General features: G+C 40.8%; 1 protein-coding gene across 2 annotated transcripts in view; it reads left to right on the top strand.

Annotated features, from left to right (window-relative positions):
* The window catches only part of INPP5F (inositol polyphosphate-5-phosphatase F), a 41517-nt gene extending 18316 nt beyond the window's left edge, over positions 1 to 23201 (top strand). For both annotated transcript variants that reach the window (XM_017809180.1, XM_017809181.1), the window contains exons 3-20: positions 3742 to 3878; positions 4468 to 4596; positions 5311 to 5478; positions 6190 to 6246; positions 7774 to 7972; positions 9593 to 9772; positions 10128 to 10195; positions 10638 to 10762; positions 12101 to 12178; positions 12932 to 13052; positions 14984 to 15112; positions 16808 to 16925; positions 17382 to 17580; positions 18562 to 18633; positions 18729 to 18802; positions 19996 to 20124; positions 20853 to 20940; positions 21655 to 23201. In XM_017809180.1, the coding sequence (XP_017664669.1) occupies positions 3742 to 3878; positions 4468 to 4596; positions 5311 to 5478; positions 6190 to 6246; positions 7774 to 7972; positions 9593 to 9772; positions 10128 to 10195; positions 10638 to 10762; positions 12101 to 12178; positions 12932 to 13052; positions 14984 to 15112; positions 16808 to 16925; positions 17382 to 17580; positions 18562 to 18633; positions 18729 to 18802; positions 19996 to 20124; positions 20853 to 20940; positions 21655 to 22789 (3206 nt within the window). In that variant the 3' untranslated portion in view covers positions 22790 to 23201. The remainder of the gene's footprint in view (positions 1 to 3741; positions 3879 to 4467; positions 4597 to 5310; positions 5479 to 6189; positions 6247 to 7773; positions 7973 to 9592; positions 9773 to 10127; positions 10196 to 10637; positions 10763 to 12100; positions 12179 to 12931; positions 13053 to 14983; positions 15113 to 16807; positions 16926 to 17381; positions 17581 to 18561; positions 18634 to 18728; positions 18803 to 19995; positions 20125 to 20852; positions 20941 to 21654) is intronic.

Genomic DNA, 23201 nt, shown 5'->3' on the forward strand with positions numbered 1-23201 from the left:
GGGAATAGCAGGAAAAGGATTTTAGGGTGTATTGTGGAGCTGTTACTGAAGCAGATCACTGCACATTTTCTTGGTAAAGGTGCACAATTAATTCTATCTTTGCATGATCTTCCCAGATAGAGGCCAGCACAGCTCTTCCATAAAGTGTCTCCTTTACAGAATATTAATTTTGTTTTGTGGCCCAGGCAGTGCACATGCATACACAACATAATTGAAGCTGCTCAATTCCTTCCTAATTCTATTTTGGGATTTTGATGAAAGAAGGTTGTGTTACTTGTTGTTAGGATAAAAAGTGGATCCACTAAAATGGTAATGATAGCCTGAAATGGAATCACTGGTGATCAGAGACTTCTCAGCAAGTTGATCAAACGTTGTAGTGCAAGAATATGCTCAGTTGTATATCCAACTATAACCAAAGTTGGATTCCTTAGCCAGTTCCAGCAACTTCCACTTAACTCCTTCACTGCAGCCCCAGTTTTCCTGTTTCTTGGTCAAAGGACACTCTTGTGCAGTTTAATGTCTCTACTTGTATCCATTCTGTGAGTTTTTCCAGTGCTGGTTAATTAAGACCCAGGTTAAATTCTGTTGCCAAGGTTCCCTAGACTCTGTAAACAGGAGGGAAGTGGAGTTCTTCCTTCCCTATCCCCAGGAAAGGAAAGCTTTTTTTTGTCAGCATGCCTCTGAATCTTGATAGAAACAACTGTTCAGCATCTGAAATCTCTCCAGTGATATGGAACTGAACTTCCAACAGCTTAAAGCATTCTTTCTGCATGCAGCCAATTTTTAAGTTGTTCAAGTAACAGAAAGGATGAAAGTGGTAGCACAGAATTTCTTGGCTAAAATCAAAATACTTGTAAAAAGCAGCATTTTTAGTAAACTCCTGTACAGTTTAAGAAAAGCTGCTGCAAAGGCATTTGGGGGAAACTAAATGCTGGATTGTTTGGGAAGTGTTAGAGAAGAACAGCAGTGCTGTGCTGACAGTGTTGAAGCAACAGAGGAACTAAATTTCCATTTCAGTGCAGAATGGGAGGTAATAGCTTCCTTTAGATACAGTATTTTAAGGTGGTTTTTGCCATCTGCTCTGCCATAGTTCATGAAACACTACAAATGAACATTTGATTCTGAGAGATGATTTCAAACATGCTCTCTTCTGGAATGGCACACAGTTGGGGTGTTCTGTACACCCCATACCTCACACACCGAGTAGGCAATTGAGTTCTGTGGAACTGCCTTTTTTTTTATTGTACTGCAGAAGCACATATTCTGTGCTGGGATTCAGTTATTTAGATATTGCTGGTGATTATAATGTGCTGCTTTTATGGCTATTGTTGAAGCTTTTACTTCAGGGCATACTTTATCTGCATAATTACTTCCTGACTGTTTGCTTTTGATCTGCTGGGGAATTCTTGTTTTCTTTGAATGTTCTGTGGCTCTGGCTATAATACAAAGAGTTTCGAAATGCACACCAGGATGACATTTGAGTGCATTTTAAAAAACGACAAAGGGATACAGAACTGCTTGGTTTATTAAGCTCTTAAGTTCTTGTTTGCTGTTGCCAGGGTTTGTCAATATAAGGTCAAGTGAGGAGTAGGCAGAGATTTTTCTTTTCCATTTTTTTTGCTATGGCATATCTGCTCAGAAATACCTTTACTTTATCCTTATTTCCAGTAGAGCTCTCCTGGTTAATTCACTGGAGCTCTAGATGGTCTCCTTGCTTAAAAGAGTACCTGTTTTGTCTGACATACACTGGTGGTCTCACAGGGGAAAGTTGTGTGGCCAACCTTCCTTAGGTGGGAATAGATGAGATTATAGGACTCCCCAACAGGAATATCTGTCTGGATGCCCTGTTGTATTACCCTTCTGTTAAGCTTGGATTGCCCTGGGCTTCCAGAGACTGTTGTTTTTGCCTACTAAAAAGCAGTATAGGAAAGGGCAGGCCTTCTTTTTAGGTGAAGTGATGGGCATCTTCATCTGTTGCTGGTGTTTTTGGCAGCATTTCAGTTTCTCCTTTGTAAAAGCATTTTCTTATTCATTGGGTCTGTTCACTTGCACAGAACCTGTCCTGTTTTCCTCAGCTTCCTTTTTCTTGTTTCCATCTTACCCCTGTGGTTGCTGGAGGCAAAGGCAGGTGTTCCCCAAGTCATGTTCCCTGTACCTGTACAGAAAAGCTGTTCCAGTGCCTGCTTGTCAGTGAGGATGACTGTCTTGGTGGCATCTGCTGTCACTCTCTTGTCCTTATTTGTTATCCTGTGACCAGTTTTTAGGAGACTGTGTCTATGTGACAACTTTGGAGTAACCTGGTGCAACCTCAGAGCTTGAGCAGGGTGACATCCTGGGGTCCCTTCTGGCCTGACTTGTGTCTGATCCTGCAGGGATTAGGATTCCACTGCTGTGTTCAGGAACAGTGCATTTCATTCTACTTCCCCTCCTCCCTTTTGGGAGGCACCCTCTGGTTCTCACAGCACATTTGTGACTATGAGGACCTGAAATTTTTAAAGGCTTCTTAATGCCCAACGTAAGCAAGTCTTTTTTTTCTGAAGATAGTGATGTAGAATCAAAGTAAGGAGTGGAGTGTCACTGCACACAGTTGTCTGTTTGCAATGACTATTCCTTTTCTTCAGATAAAAGGCACTGCTGGGTTTTTCTGTGTTTCTCTTAAGCACTCAGAGGATAAAATGCTGTTTAGAATTTACTGAGCAAGGAGAACAGGCTTTGTATTTGCTATAAAGCTGCTAAATAGACTTTTCAAAGGCTGTGTATCGTATTCAAAGGCACAATACATGACACAATCTGCCATCACAAGTGTGGAAGCATATTCAAGTCTGCCATAACAGGCTTTTTATGTCTTTACATGAACTTTTCAGTTAAACTCGGTTGGTTTCTTCTCAGCTGGGAGAAATGCTGAGTATGTATGTTTTTGTGAAGACTTTCTGTGGCTTTTCCATCTCTCTTAACAGAACTTTTGATTCCTAAAAGACCAGCATACAACTGACATGCTACTGCTGTAACCAAGGGATTAAAACCCAGGAGTGTCCAGGCACTATTCAGCAGTCAGTGGGAATGTTTGTTGCTCTGTTTCCCTGTCTCATTGAAGTGTTGATGCTGTAACTGCAAGTGTTGTAAATTAAATGTGTGTATGACATGCACCAATATCTTCATTAATTTTTATCCCATTAATTCCTCTACCACTTCGTGCATATTACTTCAGGAATGATTCATGAGGCTTTTAACATATATAAACTGCTTCATGCTGCAGCCCATGTTTGCCCACCAGATTTCTGAACTCATGAGCCTTGTGATCAGCTGTTACCTGTGTCTGTCTTGTTTGCTACTTGATGCACAACAGAGGTTGTAAAGGGAAAATCTTTTATTTCTCTCTGAGCTCCAGCTGTTCTCAAATTTTACTGCCAGGGGTGACATTGGTGGGGTTGTGCTTCATCCCAGAGATTGCTGATGGCTGGAGATGAAGCAGGGGTAGCTTTACCTCTAATAAGTCTATGAAATAGTTAATCTTATTGTATTAGAGGCTGAATAAGTATTTTTTGGAGTTTGGTTTTTTTTATTGCAATGCATAATGACAAATCACAGCAATAGTGAATCATCACTCACTGGAGTCTTCTGGTCAAATGGTTCCTGGCAGGGGTTTTACACTGGGGAGAAGCTTCTGGCAAACTTATCAAAGTAAATGCCTGACAAGACAAATAAAAGCATCTACTAATCTCTTTTTTTTTTTTTTTCCAGATTTACCATGGTGGCTGCTTTTAATTCGTCAGAAAGCTTTGATTGGCAAACTCCCTGGAGATCACGAGGTTTGCAAAATAACAAAGATAGCTGTGATTCCACTCTCTGAAACAGAACCTCAGGATCTGGAGTTGGAGGTATGACAGTGCTCAAGGAATTCTGACCCTCCTTCTGCTTCAATGAAATTAAAGTTATTTTTTTCCTGGTTGTGCTTTTTTTAAATAACATTTTTCGATTAAAAGTATTTTTTTAAACAGAAATCACAAGTTCTGCTACGGAGGGAAGTTACAATAAAATTGTCCCTAGATTTCATAAAGCTTATTGAGAATACAACACTGAACTAGGAGAAAGTATTTTTTTTTTAATAGATGCTCTTGCTCTCATCTGATTTTGGAGTCTTAATTCTAGAACTTGGTTATAGAATAACCAAGTGAGTGATACCAATTTACACTGTGACTTGGGTGGGAAGCTGAGGTGGGTCTGGATACTCAAGTCATGTCAAACTGAGGCAGACATCCTCACAAGCACAGGAGAAAGTGCCTTTTATAAAAAACACAGTGAGAAGGAGGCTCTAGATTGAAACCTGCCTGTTCCTCCTGTATTTCAGAGTGTCTCCCTTACGTTTGTGAACATCCAAGTCTTGATTTTTGTGGGCTTTAATTAAATTTTTTTTGGACTTTTTAAAGAGTATCTAATTATTGGCTTTAATTCAATGTCATTATTTAGCTTTGTAAAAAGCACCATTTTGGGATAAACAAGCCAGAGAAGATAACACAGTCCCCAGATGACACAAAATTTCTGCTGAAGACTCTGACTCAAATTAAATCAAATGTGTCTGCTCCAAATAAAAAGAAGGTAAAGTTTTCTACTGTTTCCTTGTGGTTTTTTTCATAATGCTTGCTTTATAATTCCAAGGTTGTGATGAATGATCAAATGGAGTACTAAGACCTTAAAGAACTAGTGAAAACCTGCAGAATGTGGAACTGCTGTCTTGATGCTCAGTTTAATTTTTTTTGACTTTATTTAGCTGTGGCAATTCTATGATTTTTTTTGTGTTTTGCAATTACATAATTTTGGCAGAATTGCTGATAGAGTTCCTTCTTACCAGGATTACCTTCTGCTGAGATTCTAAACTTCTGCAGGTTGTTCTGCATAAGCATCTCTGTTACAACACAGAATTGTAGACAAAATTTGGTGCCTAGTTCCTCAGAGAACACCATACAATGTCATCAAAATGCTTTTTACACAACAATGGCTTGGTTTAGGAAATCCAAACAATATTTATTAAAATTAGGATGGGTTGGCTGCAGTATTTCTTAAACTCTTGAGATTGAAACATCCTACTTAAATGTTCAGAAGTTGACTGCTTTGAATGGTAAAAGTAATAACATGATATTTTTGAGGATGCTGTCCCTTGTTTTTATTGTCTGTGCTGGGATTTGGAAGAGCCTGCTCCTCAATGGAAAGAGTTTGTCCTAGAGAGTTAGAAATAGCATTTAGCAAATATGGCCTGGACTCTTTGTCACTCACAGAGAAATAAAAAAAAACCAACATTTTTTTTTCTTTCAGATTAAAGAAAGCAAAGAGAAAGAGAGGCTGGAGAAGAGATTATTGGAGGAGTTGTTCAAAATGTTCATGGATTCAGACTCCTTTTACTACAGCCTGACCTATGACCTGACAAATTCTGTGCAGAGACAGAGCATGTGTGAGAAAACAAACTTATCCCTGTGGAGAAAAGTAAGTGTGTCCTGTTTGATTCTTCCATCTGGGAGATGTGCTGGGCCATGATGTCTGTGCTCCAAACTTGACTGCAATCTAAAGCAGAAGTTGTAACTCCTTTTTCCACTTCAATGAAAGCATATTTTCTATGCTGAATTATGCAATACTGTTAAACTGTAACAAACCTTTGTGCTGGCTTTGACCAACGTCATTTGTGTAAATAATGGAAGTGATTTTAAACCAGAAGCTTCTTTCTTGGTGCCTTCAAACTGTCTCTTTCCATTTTCAAGGTCTTTCAAGGTAACAAAATCTATCCTTTTGTTACAAAAGTGAGCATCTGTCCCATTCTGCTGTATTTTAAGCAGCCTTTACTTAAAAACATAAAACCTGAGTAGGGGTGTAGTTACCAGTGGGTTTGGTTGCTCAGGCAGAATTTTGGTGAGCTGATAAAAATACTTTATAAAAAACTTTAGTCAAACTTGCTAAAAGCTTCTGTGTAGGAGCTTTGCCTTGGAACATGTTTAATGGAGACTCTCCAGAAACACCAGGATAGGCCCCTGGTGCATGACAGGGCCCAACTTCAGTGCAAGGAAGAGAAACAAAAGCCTCCAGCAGCGTGACTGGAGCTGAACTGAACACTTCTGAGACCTGTGTGTGCACCTGCAGTGAATAAACAACTGACCTTGGGTGTCTGATGTTGCAAAACCTGCCCTTTTTTGTCTCAAACAGGTTGATGACAGATTCTTTTGGAACAAGCACATGATTGAAGATCTCATCAGCATCGATGTGAGTGTTTTATTTCTAAATGTATTATGAGAATCATTCTTTAGTTTTAGTTGAAATGTTTACTTAAGGGTTCAGAAGTTTGCTTGAGAACCTGCTTGGCAGACAGGGCAGGATTAGGGCTGTGCCTTCTTCCCCCAGGCTTCTAGTTAGCCTGTGATTGTTGCTAATGAATGAACTTCAACTGAATTTAAAATTTTACTGCTCTAAACCAATGTAGAATAACTTGGTGTGATATTTTTGTGCTGACTTCTGAAGTTGAATTTAAGTTGTATTCATCTGTGCAATGGATTATCCCTGGACAGAGCTGAGCTTGATAATGAGGAGGACCCAGAAAAGAAGTAACTCTGAATTCCAAAGTTTTCTTGAGATGAGATTTTGTTTTCCACAGCGGAGTGAGTAGTGTTTTCTCCTTAAACAGGGTAGCTGATCAATGTAAAAGCAGTGTAGAACAAGTTGTCCTGAGCAGCTATTCAGAGCAAAGAAAACATTTTCCTGGCTAAGAAACACTTAAAGAAACATAGAACCACCGTTCTTTCTTCAATATATGATCTTCCTTCACTTTAAACTAAACTTGGAGATAAAGGATTAAGTTACTAACTATTGTATGCCAGTTTAGGCTGAGTCTTATGTTCTTTAAAGATGACAGCAGACATCTTGCTTTATGCCCTCCATCTTTTTCATTAATAATTTAACATAATCAAATGGTTATGGAGTTACAACAGGGTAAACCTGGATCCTCTAATAATTTCTGTATGATGCAGAAGTTTAACTGGTTGTATTTTTCATGTTCTAAGATATAAATGGGGATATAAATGATATAACCTTGGGGAAAGAGCTGACTACTGGGGAATCTGGATCTCAATTCTATTTAAGAGATTGATGTTTTAGGGTGACAGAACCCTGAACCAGTTGATTTGAGTGCTAAGTTGGCCTCTATGAAGCTTATGCTGGTATGTTTTGCTGAAAACAGGTTAAAAACTACCCACCTATATAAATGTGATATAGGATATGCCCACATAGAGGTTGTAAAACTACCTTAAAGCAGAAACTAGGTAATAAGTTACCTGTATTATCTGTTCTATCTGAACTGACTGTCTTTGACATGGGAAATTACTACTTTAGGCTTTTAGTGTGATTAAACATCAGATATAATGCTGTATTGAAAACTCTCTTTGTGTAAAATTGAAAAAAAGAATTTCTTTTTTTAAAAGAAATTTTAAGAATTTTCTCTTCTGTCCATGGATAGCTGAGAGCAGAGGAGGGCTTTTTGCCTTGCCTTGATTCAGTGTGCTCCATCTCCACAGAAAAATCTAAAGTTGTTTTCTTTCTTCCTCCTGATTTAAAAGCCCTGCAACTGATGGAGGAAAAATGCTGGTACCACTCGCAGAAATAAGAGAAGGATATGGCAAACATTGCTTAAAACACAAAAAGCATGAGAAGCAACTGTTTTGTAAACATGAGAAACGGCAGAAAGGATTGTGGGTGATGTAGAACCAACAGGAATGAATGTTTTTTTGTACCCTTCAGAATGCTGAAGTGGACTTCTGGATCATACCCATCATTCAAGGATTTGTGCAGATTGAAGAACTCGTAGTAAACTACAGTGAATCTTCTGATGATGACAAGAGCAGTCCTGAAACTCCTCCTCAGGAGTCCACGTGTGTGGATGACGTTCACCCCACCTTTCTGGTGGCACTGATTTCCCGCCGCAGTCGGCACAGAGCTGGTAGGCAAGCACAGGCCAAGGTTTTGGGGTTGTTCCTGAACACTGGAGAGGGATGCTTTGGCCTTGCTGCTGCTGGAATAAGTCAAATAAGGTGCAAGGCAAACATAATCCTTCCCTGTCCTTGGGATCTCGGAAAGAAAGATTGAATCGCTCTGCAATTTACTGGGTCCTGTTCAACTCTGGCTTTTCAGGCTATTTGATTTTTATTGAGATATTCTCCATTGTGTCCAACTGCTTTCCTGCACAGTCAGGTTTTCAACATGTCAAAAAACCAAGAAAAAAACCATGGAAAGCTTACCCTGGTATGGGACTGCCCTTTGTACCACTGCTCACTTTTATTTAATTCAGTTCCCAGGAACATTATTTGTCAGAACAACTTGGAGTAAATACTTAAGAGTTTCAGGGTAATATCTAGTTTACAGTATGCCTTTTTAATACTAAATTGTTACACAGATACAGGAACTGAATTGCAGAGGGGAAATTTGTTATTCATTTACTTTTACTGTTAATGTCACTGTGCTCAGTTGATTTCTAGTCCAGAGCTCAAAGTGTACAGAACTTTCTCTCTTGACACAAAAAGATTGGTTTGATAAATTGATGCAATATTTTGAAGAATAGTTATAGGATTGTGTGTTTGATTAATTCTGTAGCACATACTTTTAGCCAAGAGTTCAATGTGTCTTTATTTCTGAAATAGTGTAGTTAACTCCCCCCCAAAAAAACCCAAAACAGGGGAAACACTGATTTAAAAGCTAAAGATACTTCTGTGTTAAGTATACTTATTATTTTATTTATTTGTGAATGATTAAGTTTGGGTTTTGGTGTAAGAGCCACTATTGGTGGCAGAGCATAAGTGAAGGGTATCTGATGCTTTAGTCTAAAAGCCTGTCTGATTAAAGGCTGTAATAGTGCTTTGACAATCTCCCTGTAAAGGTCCCTGAGTAGGTATTTTGCACTCCTTTCCCTTCCCTATTTCTCACCTCTTCCCTTCCCTCCCATACTCCTTAAATAGTGCTGTTGAGCCCTTTTTCCAGCCCTCTTATTCCTTCCCTGTCCTTTGCTACCACCTGCTCCTTCCTGAGATAGTGATGTCCTCTCCTCTGAGAAAAGGATCTGCAAACACTTCTCTGTTCAATGAGCAGCTCAGGGCTGACTGGGCATAAAACTGGGCAGTCAGGAGTGCATTAGCTCTTCTTAGTGTGCAGAGTTAATTATACAGCTTAAAACAAGGAGAGGAAATCTTCTGTTTCGTGGGACTTCCTGGGCTGCTTGTGGGATCTCTGAGAGGTGGAGTAAAAATGGCCTTTTAGGCTCATGGAAATAATGAGCACTAAAGTAAAACTTTATGCTAAATGTGACAGAACAGGAGGGAATGTATCATTAATGGTGGATTAGAGATTATCTTTGACTTTGTGGTGCTGCTCGTTGTATGTCAGTAAATAAACTTTATCCATATAGTCAAAATAACTTTTGAGAAATAAACCAGGATAGGAGTGACTTCTACCACTGATGATGGATTTTGGCTAGAGCCTGTGATAGTGTTGCCTAAAACAGCAACAAAAGTTACTAATGTTTAAGTCAAGCACTTAAATATTCCTTTGACCGCTTCCTTCCTCCCAGGAATGCGGTACAAAAGGAGAGGTGTTGATAAAAATGGAAACGTGGCAAATTACGTTGAGACAGAGCAACTGATTCATGTTCACAACCACACTCTTTCCTACATCCAAACCCGAGGCTCTGTGCCTGTTTTCTGGAGCCAAGTTGGATACAGATACAACCCACGGCCCCGCCTGGACAAGAGTAAGTGTTGGGGTAGGATACCGAAGGATCAGAGTTCCCTTGGGAGGAGATGTTTATGTGTGTGGTGCACAGGGAAAGGGATTAAGCAGGCTTATGAAAAATTTAAATTTTAGTCCCATCTCTTCTGGACAAAAAGCAAAAGAAAGCAAAATTGAAGTTTTTGCCGTGGTGGAACAGCAATGTCGAAGTTGAGCAAATCGATGAAAAGCCTTTGAAAGGAATTTTGTACAGTATGTCTTCAGTGGAGCTGTCTTGGTTTTCTAGAGCACAGATTTGGGCACAGTTTAATACATCAAACAGGACTTGACTGGCTGCTGAACAGGCTGTTTCTGTCTAACACTGCTCTGCCTTGTAGGTGAGAATGAAACTGTGCCCTGTTTTCGTGCACACTTTGAAGAGCAGCTGAAAAACTACAAAAAGCAGGTGAGTGCTACGTGATAAAATAGTAATCTCATGAAAATGCAGGGGATGAAGGTTAATGCTTTTAGTTTGTTTTTTTTTCTGATGTGTTGTGGTTTTTTAGAAGCTTGTTTGTGACAGTTTGTAAGGTTGGTCTGTAAATAGAATTTTAATATGTTTTTCAAGTGTCTGTAAGTAAGCTCTGAAAACAGTAACTTGTGGGAATGTGTAAACCCTACTCCTGTGTACCTGTCCTGTGAATTCAGAGCTTCTCTGGATTAAAGTGTGTGTAGGCAGGTAACTGTTAGAGTTTATTTATCTTGGGTACAATCTAGCAAAGATTGTAACTTCAGCAAGATTTCCTGCAAATCTTTTAACTCCTGAGCTGTTTGTTATTGCATGGTGTATATATCTGAGCAAGCTGTGTAGCAGATGACAAACGTTAACTAATTGGACTTTTGAACAGGTTATTATTAACTTGGTGGATCAAACAGGCAGAGAGAAGATTATTGGAGATGCTTATCTTAAACAAGTTCTTCTCTACAACAATGCAAACCTGACTTATGTTTCATTTGACTTCCATGAGCACTGGTAAGAAACCTTTGAAAAATGACCCTTTGCATCTTTTTCTATTAGCATGAGAGGAGGGTAGAAGGGAGGAGAAAACATTGTTATTATTATTATTATTGTGATTTCTATTTCTGCATGAAACACTTAAACAGGAAGAATACATTTTGTAAACTAAAGCACTATAAAATTTTGAGTTTGGGTAACCAAGCACTGCCATTTGTCATCTTGTGTCCCTGACCTGTTAAATTTGCAGTTATTTATTGGGCAAAGCTTGATTGTCACATTCTAAGCAAGAGAGTTCCCTTAGACATGCTGTGAATGTAAAGCTGTGGCTGACCTGCTTTTTCAAACTGTGTAGCTTTCTGCTTTTAATTCTTCTCCACTCCTGTTTCTCTTTATTTTTTCTATAATAATACGATGGGTTCTTTCAGGACCCTGCTGCTGGTTTTTCACTATAAAATACCCCAGATTTTAATTTAATCCAGCACAAGCAGTGGCTGTTTTCCTGACTGCACTCTGCCATGCTCTGGTGCAGTGCTCACATGCCCAAGCATTTCATCTGTCCCACAGGCCTGTATTTCTCCTGCTTCCCTCAAGCTGCCTCTGTGTGGGAGTCAATATGGGCTCTAAACTGTTTTAATCTTCATTTCTGAACGTAATCTAGGGATTGCATCTGGCCTGGCAGAGCATTACTGCCTCAATAAGTGTGTCATTAGTAGATATTGGCAGAGGGGGTTGGGGGAAGGGAAACTCCCCTCAAAATAGGGATGGCCTGGAGACTCCTCCAGGCCTGTTGGTTCCCTGAATTGATTTGATGCTTAATCTCTTGTCTGAAGGAGCTTTTGTTTTCATTCCTTCACTTTTCTCCTAAAACCTCCTGTGGTGACGAGGACTGTTTCTTTTTTTGCAAACTGAGAGTGAGTGAGTCGAGAACAATCCCCAAAAACAACCTGGTGGGATGGGGGAGGAGGGGGTGATGTGTGGGGGTGTGTTTTCTGTGCAGTCACTGGTGGAGCAGGACTCATCCTCCCCATCTCAAATCCACAGTCACTGTTTTTGAGACTGTGACTAAGGTGAGAACAGAATGTTGCACATGATGCTGCACATTTTTATTCTTCCTTATGGAAATAAGGAAATTCTTGAGAATTTAACTATTTTTTTTATCCTCTTTCCTTGGATTTAATGGTGAACTGTACTTTAGAAAAGTTCTGAATATTGGCTCCTGTTTCAAGTTTGCTGGAGGAGAGAATGCTTGTCTCTCCCACTTAGCCAAAACACTATCTTTGTGAACATTACAGATAAAATAATTAAAGTCACTGCTCTAATTCAAACTAACTTTTGTGAAATTCTGCATTTTAGCCGAGGAATGAAGTTTGAAAATGTTCAAACACTGACTGATGCCATTCATGATATTATTCTTGACATGAAGTGGTGCTGGTAGGTACTTAACTCTTCTTAGACCAGTATGGAAAATTTGTTAAAAAAAAAACCCAACAAACCCAAACAACAAAAAAAACAGAAAAAAACCAAACCCAACAAACAGTTGATATTTGGAGGCCTTAATTTTGTCATAACTGGTATGCTTTATATTTCTTTTCTGGTGCCCAGCCTGTGTGTCACAGTTTGTGTTCTGCAGTGTTGGTGCTCTAGACATGTAACAAAAAATTCTCAGATGCTGATTCCTGCCCAGGGCTTACTTCATTTAACACTTCCAGTGTTTCTTATATTTAATGTGAAACACTGTATTTGACCCACAAACCCTAGAACACCAACCAGCCTTCTGTTGAAACCAGTAGGTGTGTTTGACCTTTGGTTTGTGCTGATTAAAGGACATTAAATGAATGTGCTGCAGTCTTCAATCAGTTACTCTGATCTCACTGTTCATTTTTATTGGCTTCTGTATCTGAAATTAAATGCCTTTTCTCTTGAAAGCTTGTATTATATATGCAAGAGTTGGGATGCAATTAGATGCTGAATTCAAGTTTATGGCCCCACTAGGATTTATTTGACATCCAGCTTAGATTAAAGTGGAGGATAGGTTGGAACAAGAGGAGTTAATTCAGGGTGGGGTGTGGCTGGCTGATGAGTGCAACCATAAATAGTGTAAAATCTCCTACTGTTTATAGAGGCTGATAAATTACACTGCATTTTAAGTGTCTCAGTGTGCTTTTGTTCTCTTCCTGTTGAAAGGGTTGACCAGGCTGGAGTGATCTGTAAACAGGAAGGAATTTTTCGGGTGAACTGCATGGACTGCCTGGATCGTACCAACGTGGTGCAGGCTGCCATTGCCAGGGTGGTCATGGAACAGCAGGTATGGCAACTGGGCACTTGGTCAAGGGCCAAGAACCTCAGAACTTCATTGCTATTCACAGAGAAATCTGTGGGTTTGAAAAATGCTAAACTAACCTCTATTGGAAAGAATCTTTGTGAAACACTTGGAGAGCTCGAAGCTGAAAGGAATAACATGTAGAAATACAAAACTGGAAATCACTGTACAACAGTTGATGCCTGGTGTCCTCCTTCAGAAAGGAGGTGCCTGACTGTCCACATCTTGGTGAGGATTGTCTTGTTTTGATTTAGTAATTTTAGGCAGTAGTACAAAGTTTAAAAACAAAACATCACGCCCCCAAATCCCTCCCTGAAATGAGAGATTAAGGGACTAAAATCCAGCTAGAAGTTGGATGCTATTTTAGCTGCTTTGAAGTGAAAGAAATACTGTGATGCAGCAAGCAGGGAGATTAGTTGTCTCTTCTGTGTTTAAAGGAATAATTAATTCATGATGTTAATATCCCTGATTGCTGTGACTGTTGTGATGTGGATGTTAGGGAAGGGATTTCCAAGCAGACTGAGGGTCCTTCCTTTAGTCATGTTCCTCTTTGCCCTGCCCCCATTTGCTTTTTGCTATAGAATGTGTGATTGTCCTCCCTTGTGAAGACTTCATAAATACAGTTCTGTTAGAGACTTAATGCAGATTAATAGTCCTGGAACTGAACTTTAGAAGGCTCAGTTACAACCCAGCCCAAACTGAGCAAACCTGACTGTTTAAAAGGAAGGAGAAAGGACAAAGTGGGTCCTTCAATAGGATGAAAAGTGAGTGGCTCTGACCATTGTATCTGGCAGTTCTTGTTTGTCATCTGCTGTTCTGGTCTCCTGACATGGAGTATGGAGGGCAAGGGGAGGGACCTACAATCCCACAGTTGTTTGGGAACAGGATTTCTCTCTGGGGTAACTCTCGAGTTCAAAGGCAACCTTTCAAAATCAGGAGTGTTACAGATGGTTGTGAAGAGGCTTCAGTGATCACTGAAGTATTAGTGATGTGCTGCATGATTCTGGTGTTGTAGCTGAAGTGCCTTGGAATCAATTCGTGACAGAGCAATGCCCTGACCTTTGCAGGGTGAATGACATGAGTGTTCCATGTGCCTCACCTTTGCTCTCCCTTGGAGCCACAGCACTTGCTTTCTCTCACCTGGAAACCTTATAGGGCTTTCAAAGTCAGTGAACAGTCTTGTATCAATTGTCATCTAACTTGCAAAGAGTGCTTGAGCATTTGGTTTTGGTTGGGAATTGTTTGCCTGTGATCTATTCCAAGATATCCCTTACTATTATTCCAAGTTAGTGACTGCATTGCAGTTATGGCTGTGCAGCTTTACCAATTCAGTGTCTGTAAAAAGCCTAAAGTTTATATTGTACCCAAGGCTTTTATCTTGGGGAAACTGAAGTACTGGTTGTCTTGAAGAGTAAGATATCTCACTTTAAGTATCAATGTTAAACAGTAACTGTCCAAAATGTGCAAGCATTAATAATAAACCAACAAAAGAAGCTGTTTTTTATTTTCAGACCCTTGAGGTCATGAATGCCTTTGCAATAGAAGACATATTAACTTGTTTATGCATGTTAAAGTTCTGTGATGCCTGTTCTTTTGATGGTTCTCCTTTGAAAAATTTCCTGTATCTTGAGCAATCTACAGTAACTCCAGCTCATTTTTTTTGATGATTGGCTCCTACATTCATAATTAATATGTTAATGCTGCCTCCAGTGATATGATGCCTAGCAATGAATTAGTGATTCATTGCTTACAATTAATTTACTCTGACAAATCAGCAGAATGAGCCCCTTTTTCAGATCACAGAAAGTTTAACGACCAAACGCTCGGCGAGCATTTCCGTTCCTTTTATCGAGCTCTGACATAGAGAACGACCCTTATCTCGGACGTTTTATTAACACACACATGTCAAATTCCAGCTCAAAAAACTGGGTGTGATGCCCCCTGAGCAGCCTTTGCCCGTGAAGTGCAACAGGATCTACCAGGTGATGTGGGCCAACAACGGCGATGCCATCAGCCGGCAGTACGCGGGCACCGCCGCCCTCAAGGTAACGGGGAAGGGGCCTGGTGATGCCTGACGATGAGGAGAGGCTGTGACAGGTTTTATGTGCACCAGGAAACTCTTGTCTATGTAATAAAGCCAAATATTCTCCATGGGGTTGTTTTGAAGAGACTTCAGAGTAGGAGAATGTTTTGTGTCGCGCTCGGCGCGAACCGGAGAATTCCGATTGCCCGGTGTCCCGTGGCACTGCAGGGTGCACTTTAACTGCATCCTCCTCGTGTCTGCAGCAAAGCATAGCTGAGCTGAGAGTTTAGGATATATATTAACCAGCACATCCATTTAAATTTTAGCAGGGCTGTAGTTACACTTTCAGCACTTCTAAGCAGTTACAGTACTTCAAAAATACTCCACAGGTCTGAAGATCAGGATGTGTAGGTAGCAGGGTGATATTAATTACTTATACCTTCTAAAGAATTGATTAGGAAGAAATTCTTTACAGAGAGGGCAATCAGGCACTGGAATGGGCTGCCCAGGGAGGGGGTGGATTCTCCATCCCTGGAGGTGTTTAAGGACAGACTGGATGTGGCATCAGTGCCATGGGCTGGGAACCACAGCGGGGTTGGATCAAGGGCTGGACTTGATGATCTCAGAGGTCCCTTCCAACCCAGCTGATTCTGTGATTCTATGAATGCAGTCTGTTTACCAAGATCAGGCATGAAACTCCTTACTTTTTAACTCCTGCTGCTTTGAAAAGTCACAGAATTTGAGGTACTTGCTGTGTGTTTAGTCACTGGTGGAACAAATTTTACTATTCTTTGTATGTGGCATGAGAAAAATCATTATGGTGGAAATGCTTCTGAGATCCCTCTTTAAACCTCTACTGAACTTTGATTAGTTTATTTTAAAAAATTGTAAAAACCAGCCTGACATGCTTGTCTTTGTTATGTATATTTAACTTGAAATCTGAAGCACAGACCTCCATTTATAGATCTAGATTTTCAGGCCTTCTTTTGAAGACTTCTCTCTTTGCTATCGAGGTTCATGAATTAAATTCTTTTTAATTGTGATATTTCTTTCAATTTGAAAGTGAAACACACTTGAAATGTTCTTCAGAGTAGCTGACATGGCTTTTAGAACTGCTCTGTGCCAGTGCTCGGAGTGTCTCTGAAAATAGAATCCTCTAATGAACTCTAACTACCAAAACAGCTTTTTATCCAAATTCTAAGCCTTCTGTGGCCTAGAAACTGGCTTTTGTTTCTGAGGTTGTGAGGATATGTACTGTTCTCCTTCAGGATGTTCTGCTTGTCTTGTTCTGGTAGCAAAAACATAAAAGATGAAAACCATTTTTCAGTAAGCTCCAGTCTTCTCTCTTGTTTCAGTGGTGTTCCTTTTAGGTTAGAGGCCAAAACATAAAGGATTTTTTTGAGGTATTCAAACATCACAATGACTGACATCTTGAATGTTCTACTTTAATATTGGCTGGCATGTAGGTCCAGATTTCTGTTTCCCATTGAATCCTAAATCTGTTAAACACATAAGATTCTCTGCAGAGTCAGAGAAGCCAGAAGTAGATGCCCTTTGAAAAATCAGTATTTTCAACGTCTATATGAAATAGTTATTTGTGGATAGTTTCTGAGTTGTCACCTGTTCAGCTCTGAGTCTCGGAATGCCAAAGGTTTTTGAGCTGAGCCTGCTGCTCTCCAGGTGCATCTGTGCATGATCTGCATGTTCTGTGTGACAGGGGGACTTCACCAGGACTGGGGAGAGGAAGCTGGCAGGGGTGATGAAGGATGGAGTTAATTCTGCAAACAGATACTACTTGAATCGTTTCAGGGATGCTTATAGGCAAGCAGTCATAGGTAAGAGTACAATTTCAACTAAGCTGAACTTGGTATTTAGAAAAGTTCATTAAAATCATCTTGGCTTTATCTTCTGACTATTTTTTTTTTTCATCTTGAAGCTTAAAAGCACCTTGGGTGTAGATAATGTTCATGTCTGTGTGATGGACACCCTAAGAAACAGTTTGATCTCCATTTGGAGATCAAACAACACTCAGTTCACAGGGTTTGTGTGCAGTGTGACTTTGTTTTAGCATTACATGTCTTGTAGTGTCTCTTTTTTTAGACTAAGTTAAATTTATGTGGCAGGTGTCTCTTAAAATGTTTTTCACTGAAAGCAGTGTAATACCTACTGAGGCAACATTGTATTCAGAAAGACTACCAAGAGCATCAGTAAATACGAAACATTTGGAAGGAATTTGCTGTCTATCACTTTTAACTTTCTTTCTGGTTTGGTGTTTTATGGGTTTCATTTAGATCTGATGCAGGGCATCCCTGTCACAGAGGATCTGTACTCCATATTTACCAAAGAGAAGGAGCACGAAGCCCTGCACAAGGAGAACCTGAGGAGCCACCAGGAGTTGATCAGCCAGCTGCTGCAGAGCTACATGAAGCTGCTCTTACCAGATGATGAAAAATTCCATGGGGGTTGGGCACTGATTGACTGTGACCCAAGGTGGGTTGGACAGTCAGAATTGCTCAGCTGCTGCTGCTCTGACCTGCCTGTTACTGCTGATGGGAAATGGTTTTGGTAGCTGGGCTGGCAGAACACAAGTGGACAGTTCCACAGGATGACAAGAGTCCTTGAAGGGTTTGAATACTTCCAATTGGAAAAGAAAAGGTCCTCTAAGTGTGTGCTTTTTACAAAGTGCCATTAAAATGGTGCCCCTTTGAAACATCACCTGGAAATGCCTTCAGTCAGTTCATGTTGCCAAAAATGGGGGGTACCACAGAGAGAACTTCTAACCACCCCTAGTTCTAAAAGGGGCTACTTGAGGAGCTGTTGTTCCTTATTGATTTATAGGGAAAGTGTGACTTGACTTTGGAGCCAGATTAAATTCTTGGGGAATGAGTCAGCATAGGAAAGTCTAGATTTCTCTTTGTGAAAAGTAGTGGGCATGAACTAACTCCCCTCCTTATCAAGTTCAGAGTTCACTAGCTTGTAGAAGAAAAATAGTGGTGAGATCCTCTGCAGGTTAAACTTCAGCATCTAAAAATAGCAGAGCAGGTTGTTGTGACAGCTATTCAGGGCACAGACTCATCACCTTCACTGAGTCTGAGGTATTTTTCCATTTGTCTGCTGGCATTTTTAATAGCTTGAGGGTTTTGTATTTATTTTTGGGCCTTCTGCTGACCTATTTGAGCTATTAGGCAACTTCAGGTTTGGGAGAGAGTGTTGCTTACATGGATCCACTTATTGTAGGTGATCACACTGTGGCTTGAGAAGTGGCCACCCAATAACTGACCCCCCTGAGTGGGTTTTTCAGGGACTCTGAGCAGGCAGCAGCACCACACAAGATAATGGGCCATAATCCAAACTTCTTGTTGTAACATGTGTTGAATTCTAAAAGAGTGTCCCCAAAATACACTGGGCAGGGGTTACAGCTGTGCAAATAAAACCTTCTCCCCTGTGTTTATTTTTCTTCCCTTTCCTCAGTCTCATTGATGCCACTCACAGGGACGTGGATGTTCTGCTGTTACTTTCCAACTCTGCCTACTATGTGGCCTAGTAAGTCACTGCTTTCTCTTACTATGTGTAGTTTATTTCTAGGAGCCTTGATTTAGATCAGTAGGAAGCATTAAATCCTGTTTCTTTTCTCCTAGTTATGATGATGAAGTCGACAAGGTGAATCAGTACCAAAGGTTAGGTCTTGAAGCTCTGGAAAAAATAGAAATAGGTAAGAAAATAATCACCCTGTATCTTTTTTGAATGCTCTTAACCAATAGCTGAGTCCTCATCAAAGCATCCTGCAGATGGATTGAAGCAGCAAGCCTGGATGTGTGGCATAAATGCTGGGCAGTTCATCATGGCTGGACTTTCTTGCTCTTAACAGATGCCAGAATTATCTGTTCCCTTCCAGGCCTGGCTTTTGCTGCTGTTTGAAATGGAAACTTTGATCACTGCTAAGGTTCTAAAGTTTTCCCTCTTTCAAACTCTTAAAAGAACCAGGGAATCATCAAAAACAATTTCATTATTTATCAAACAACTTGATCAACTTCTGTAATGAGTCACAGGTTTGTGCATTCACTGCTCTCTTTCTTTGATCCAAAGGCAGCACCTGGCTTGGAATTGCACTTTAAATCTGCTTCATAGCTTTTTAAGACTTCTTTCTCGAGGCTTGATGATAAACATGCTGTTACAAAATCACCTTGTTATGCTCATTTAACTTGGCTATAGAATGTACCATCTGCAGGCTAAATCCAGCAGCTGCTGCTGAAAGCATTAAAGATGTGATGGCTTTGACTTTTCTGCAGATGAAAAAGGGAGGGAAGAGAGAGAAGGGAGGGAAATTTTGTGGCCCCCTGCTAGAGTTTAACCCTCCATTACACAATAGCCAGTGATTTCATCATGTCCTGACTGTAACTTTCCCTGTGTCTGTGCAATTTTTAAGAATTCAGTGGCAAGGTCTCTTACACAGCACCGTGGAGATTTGTGACACATCCTGATGTACAGAAACATGATGTAGAGTTGAAACATCTTCATCCGCAACTTGTTTGGTGCTGTAGATATAAGCAGTGCACTGAAGAGAGCTGAAAACTTCACTGCATCCACCTGGTAGAAATGTATTAGCTTTCCCTTTAATCCTTGCAAGAGCATTCCCTAAAAAACTGCAGGATGTAGAAGGTGTAAAACTTCTATTTGTTGTAAACCATCAGGCTGGATCATACCAGACATACAGGGAGTCTAATTGCTTTTTTAAAGTAGTTTATTGTTTAGTTATTGTGAAAACCTTTCATTTCAAGTGTCTAAAGAAAACATGAAGCTTTTTATGCTGACAAAGGCTGTCAGCAGGTCCATATATTTAGGTGGAGTCTCTGCAGCATCTCTTTAGTGTTTGGTTAAAGATTTCTAATCTGATTTTTCTCTCAGGGCCTGAGCCTACTCTTTTTGGCAAACCCAAGTTCTCTTGCATGAGGCTGCATTACAAGTACAAAGAGCTGAGTGGGTATTTTCACACCCTCAGAGCTGTGGTGAGAAACCCAGAAGAAGATGGAAAAGGTTTGTTTCATATGGAAAAGCTTTAGGCATAAAAGTGCATTCTGTATCCCACTGTTTATCTGGGAAACACTTACCCATGGCTCTCAAAACTTGTCCTTCCTCAGAAGTTGTTCTGATATAATCCAGTTGTGCAGAGTGGGGAACCATAAAAAACCCTCTGCGTGGCTTCCTGGGTGGATATTACTGTTTTAATAGAAAGAAAAATAAATTCCAAATGCAGCTTTAAAGCAGCATGTCTCCTAGAACTAGAGACATTTCCCTGTCCAGGTCTTTACTGCTCCAAAACCTTACAAAATGAAGTTAAAATGAGCTCCTAAAAGAAGTGAAGAAATTGATTTTTTTTTTTTTTTAGTGAAATCAGTATCTGGAAATGTTCTTGCTTGTTGTTTAACTAAATTAAATGAACACTAATAAGGGGAAAAAATATCACTTCTTACCTGGAGCACTGAGTTTTGTCAACAGGGATTAGAATAAATACAATTGCTTCTCTTCTTCCCACAAATGAAGCAGTGTGCCAGTGATTCACTAAGAACCAAGTATTTAGGGATCAAGGAGAGTCTATTTTTAAGCTTATTTGTAAGCTTGAAATCTGAACTGCAACTCATAGAGTGAAAGAAAAAAAAACCCAAACCCCCAAACTTAATTATGTTAAAATTAGACTTAGATTGTGGAATCTGGGATTTTAGGGGTGTTTTTAAGGGTCTGACAGGCTGCTGCTTGGATTTCAGACACTCTTCAGTGCATTGCAGAGATGCTGAGGATCACAAAGCAGGCAATGGGATTGGATGTGCCCATCATTGAGAAAAAGCTGGAAAGGTGAGTACATAAAGGATGTGGACGTTCTGTGTCCACTCCTGCTCTTCTCAGGGGCAAAGCACATCATGTGATGCCTAAAAGAAATGTCCTTTACAAAGGACAATGGGGTAGAAGTAAGAGGATGGTCCTGTTTTACCAGTTCAAGTGCCATCTCTTGCATTATTTTGGACACTTGCAGTTCAGACTGTATGAACTGCTAGAAAATGTGCTGTGTAGCACAGTTGCACTTTGTCAAACAAAAACTATTCAGGCACACATTTCAATAACTCTTTTTCTGCACTGGGTTATTGTGGTACTATTTGAACTTCTTTTCCCAGCTGAGCAGAAAGTGCAGCCAGAAAATCTTGTTATTTTTTTACAGGTATTCCAGAGGGAATATTTGCTAAATCTGGCTACTGAATACAGTGTACACAAAGTCAGGGTTACAAAAACGAGGAATTCAAATCTATTTTTTTCCAAAATTAAAGTGCCTGCAGAAACTGGCTGTTCCTTCTTTGGTTACTGTTCTGTATCAACCCTCCTTTTGTTGGTTTGAGCTTGATTAGCTTATATGGGTACAATATTAGGTAAGGAAAGGATTAAATTAATTTATTTGAGGAAAGAATAACCTAGTAACTAAATGTCCATCTCTACTGTGGAAATACACTGGAAGACAGTCAATACTTGGTGTTTATAAAAAAGATTGTACATTAGAGATTTATTTCTCTCTTCTAGGAGGAGCAGTAAACCCCACGAGGACATCATTGGCATTCGGTCTCAGAACAGAGGCTCCCTGGCCCAGGGCAAGAATTATTTGCTCAGCAAGTTCTCCTCCCTCAACCAGAAGGTGAAGCAAACCAAATCGAACGTGAACATGAGCAACCTTCGGAAGCTGGGCAGCTTTGCTAAACCCGACGTGAAAGTCAATTTTTTGAAGCCAAACCTGAAAGTGAATCTTTGGAAATCAGACAGCAGCCTCGAAACTTTGGAGAATCCGGCGGCAGATCCCAAAGCCCAAAGCGAGTCTGACACGGAAGGGTCGGATAATGACTCCTTCCATTCTGATGACTTCCTGACTAATTCCAAATCGGACGAGGACAACCAGCTGACGGACTCCCTGGAGAACATAGGCCCCACAGACTATGTGCTGCCCAGCTGTGGCATCATCGCCTCGGCCCCGCGCCTGGGCAGCCGCTCGCAGTCCCTCAGCAGCACGGACATGAGCATCAGCATTCCCGTCCCCTCCGAGGGGCAGGACTCCCAGGCCGGCCGCTCCGACTGCGAGGACATTCCCATGCCTTCTGCTGACAGCGCAGACATGGAGTTTGCCAAGCCCATGGATGTGTACTGCCAGAGGTTTGTGCAGGATGCCCAGAGCAAGGGCTCGGATGTCCTGGAGGCCGAGGCTGGTCCTCAGGAGCCCCACCCCCCAGCGACCCAAACCAGCAGTGACGCGCCCGAGGCGGCGCAGACCAGGGCGGAACGTGTGGGAGACGTTCCTTCCAGGCCCTCCAAGCTGGATGTCCCGTCTTCTGAGCCAAATCCTCAGCTCTTAGCTGTTGGTGGGACTGACTTCAGTAAATCCCATAAAAGCCCCGGCTCTGTGCCTGGGAACCCCGAGACAGGACTCCACACGACTCCCTCTCCCGCCAACGGCGGCGGCAGCAGAGCCGTGTCTCCCTTCGCTAAAATCCGCAGTTCCATGGTCCAGGTTGCAAACATCACCCAGGCAGGATTGACTCAAGGGATTAACTTTGCTGTGGCAAAGGTCCAGAAGAGCCCTGCAGAACCAGAAGCTTTAAATGAAATCAAACAGAAAGAACTGAGGGAAATGTTTACGCAGTGCCAGACGCGGATAATTCAGATCTAGTCGCTAATTCAGGAAGTGTTCTTCTGCTTGTGGCTCTTAATAAAGTACTAAAAAAAAATGATATCAGGACTCACTGTGGCATGAACAGCTACTGGATACTGGGATCCACAAGAGGTGACTTGTTTACAGGCAATGAGAGGTGCAAATGAATTTGGTTCTGACCAAGCTTCAGAATTCCCTCACGAGGTGAGACACAACGGTGAACCCCATATTTAAACAGGTAGCTTAGACACTGGGACCCAATAAGCATGCTGTCTATCTTAGATGTGTTGCACAGTTATTTTTTTGGAGACTAATTTTGTAGCTCTTCTGAATTATGTAGAAAGTATTTATACTACAAAGGTGATACTGCACTTCTCTGACCTTACTTACCTTGCACTACACCAGCAAAATAACCTACCGGTAAATGACA

This window comes from Lepidothrix coronata, unplaced genomic scaffold (assembly GCF_001604755.1).
Source record: "Lepidothrix coronata isolate B3197 unplaced genomic scaffold, Lepidothrix_coronata-1.0 Scaffold25, whole genome shotgun sequence".
NCBI lineage: Eukaryota > Metazoa > Chordata > Aves > Passeriformes > Pipridae > Lepidothrix > Lepidothrix coronata.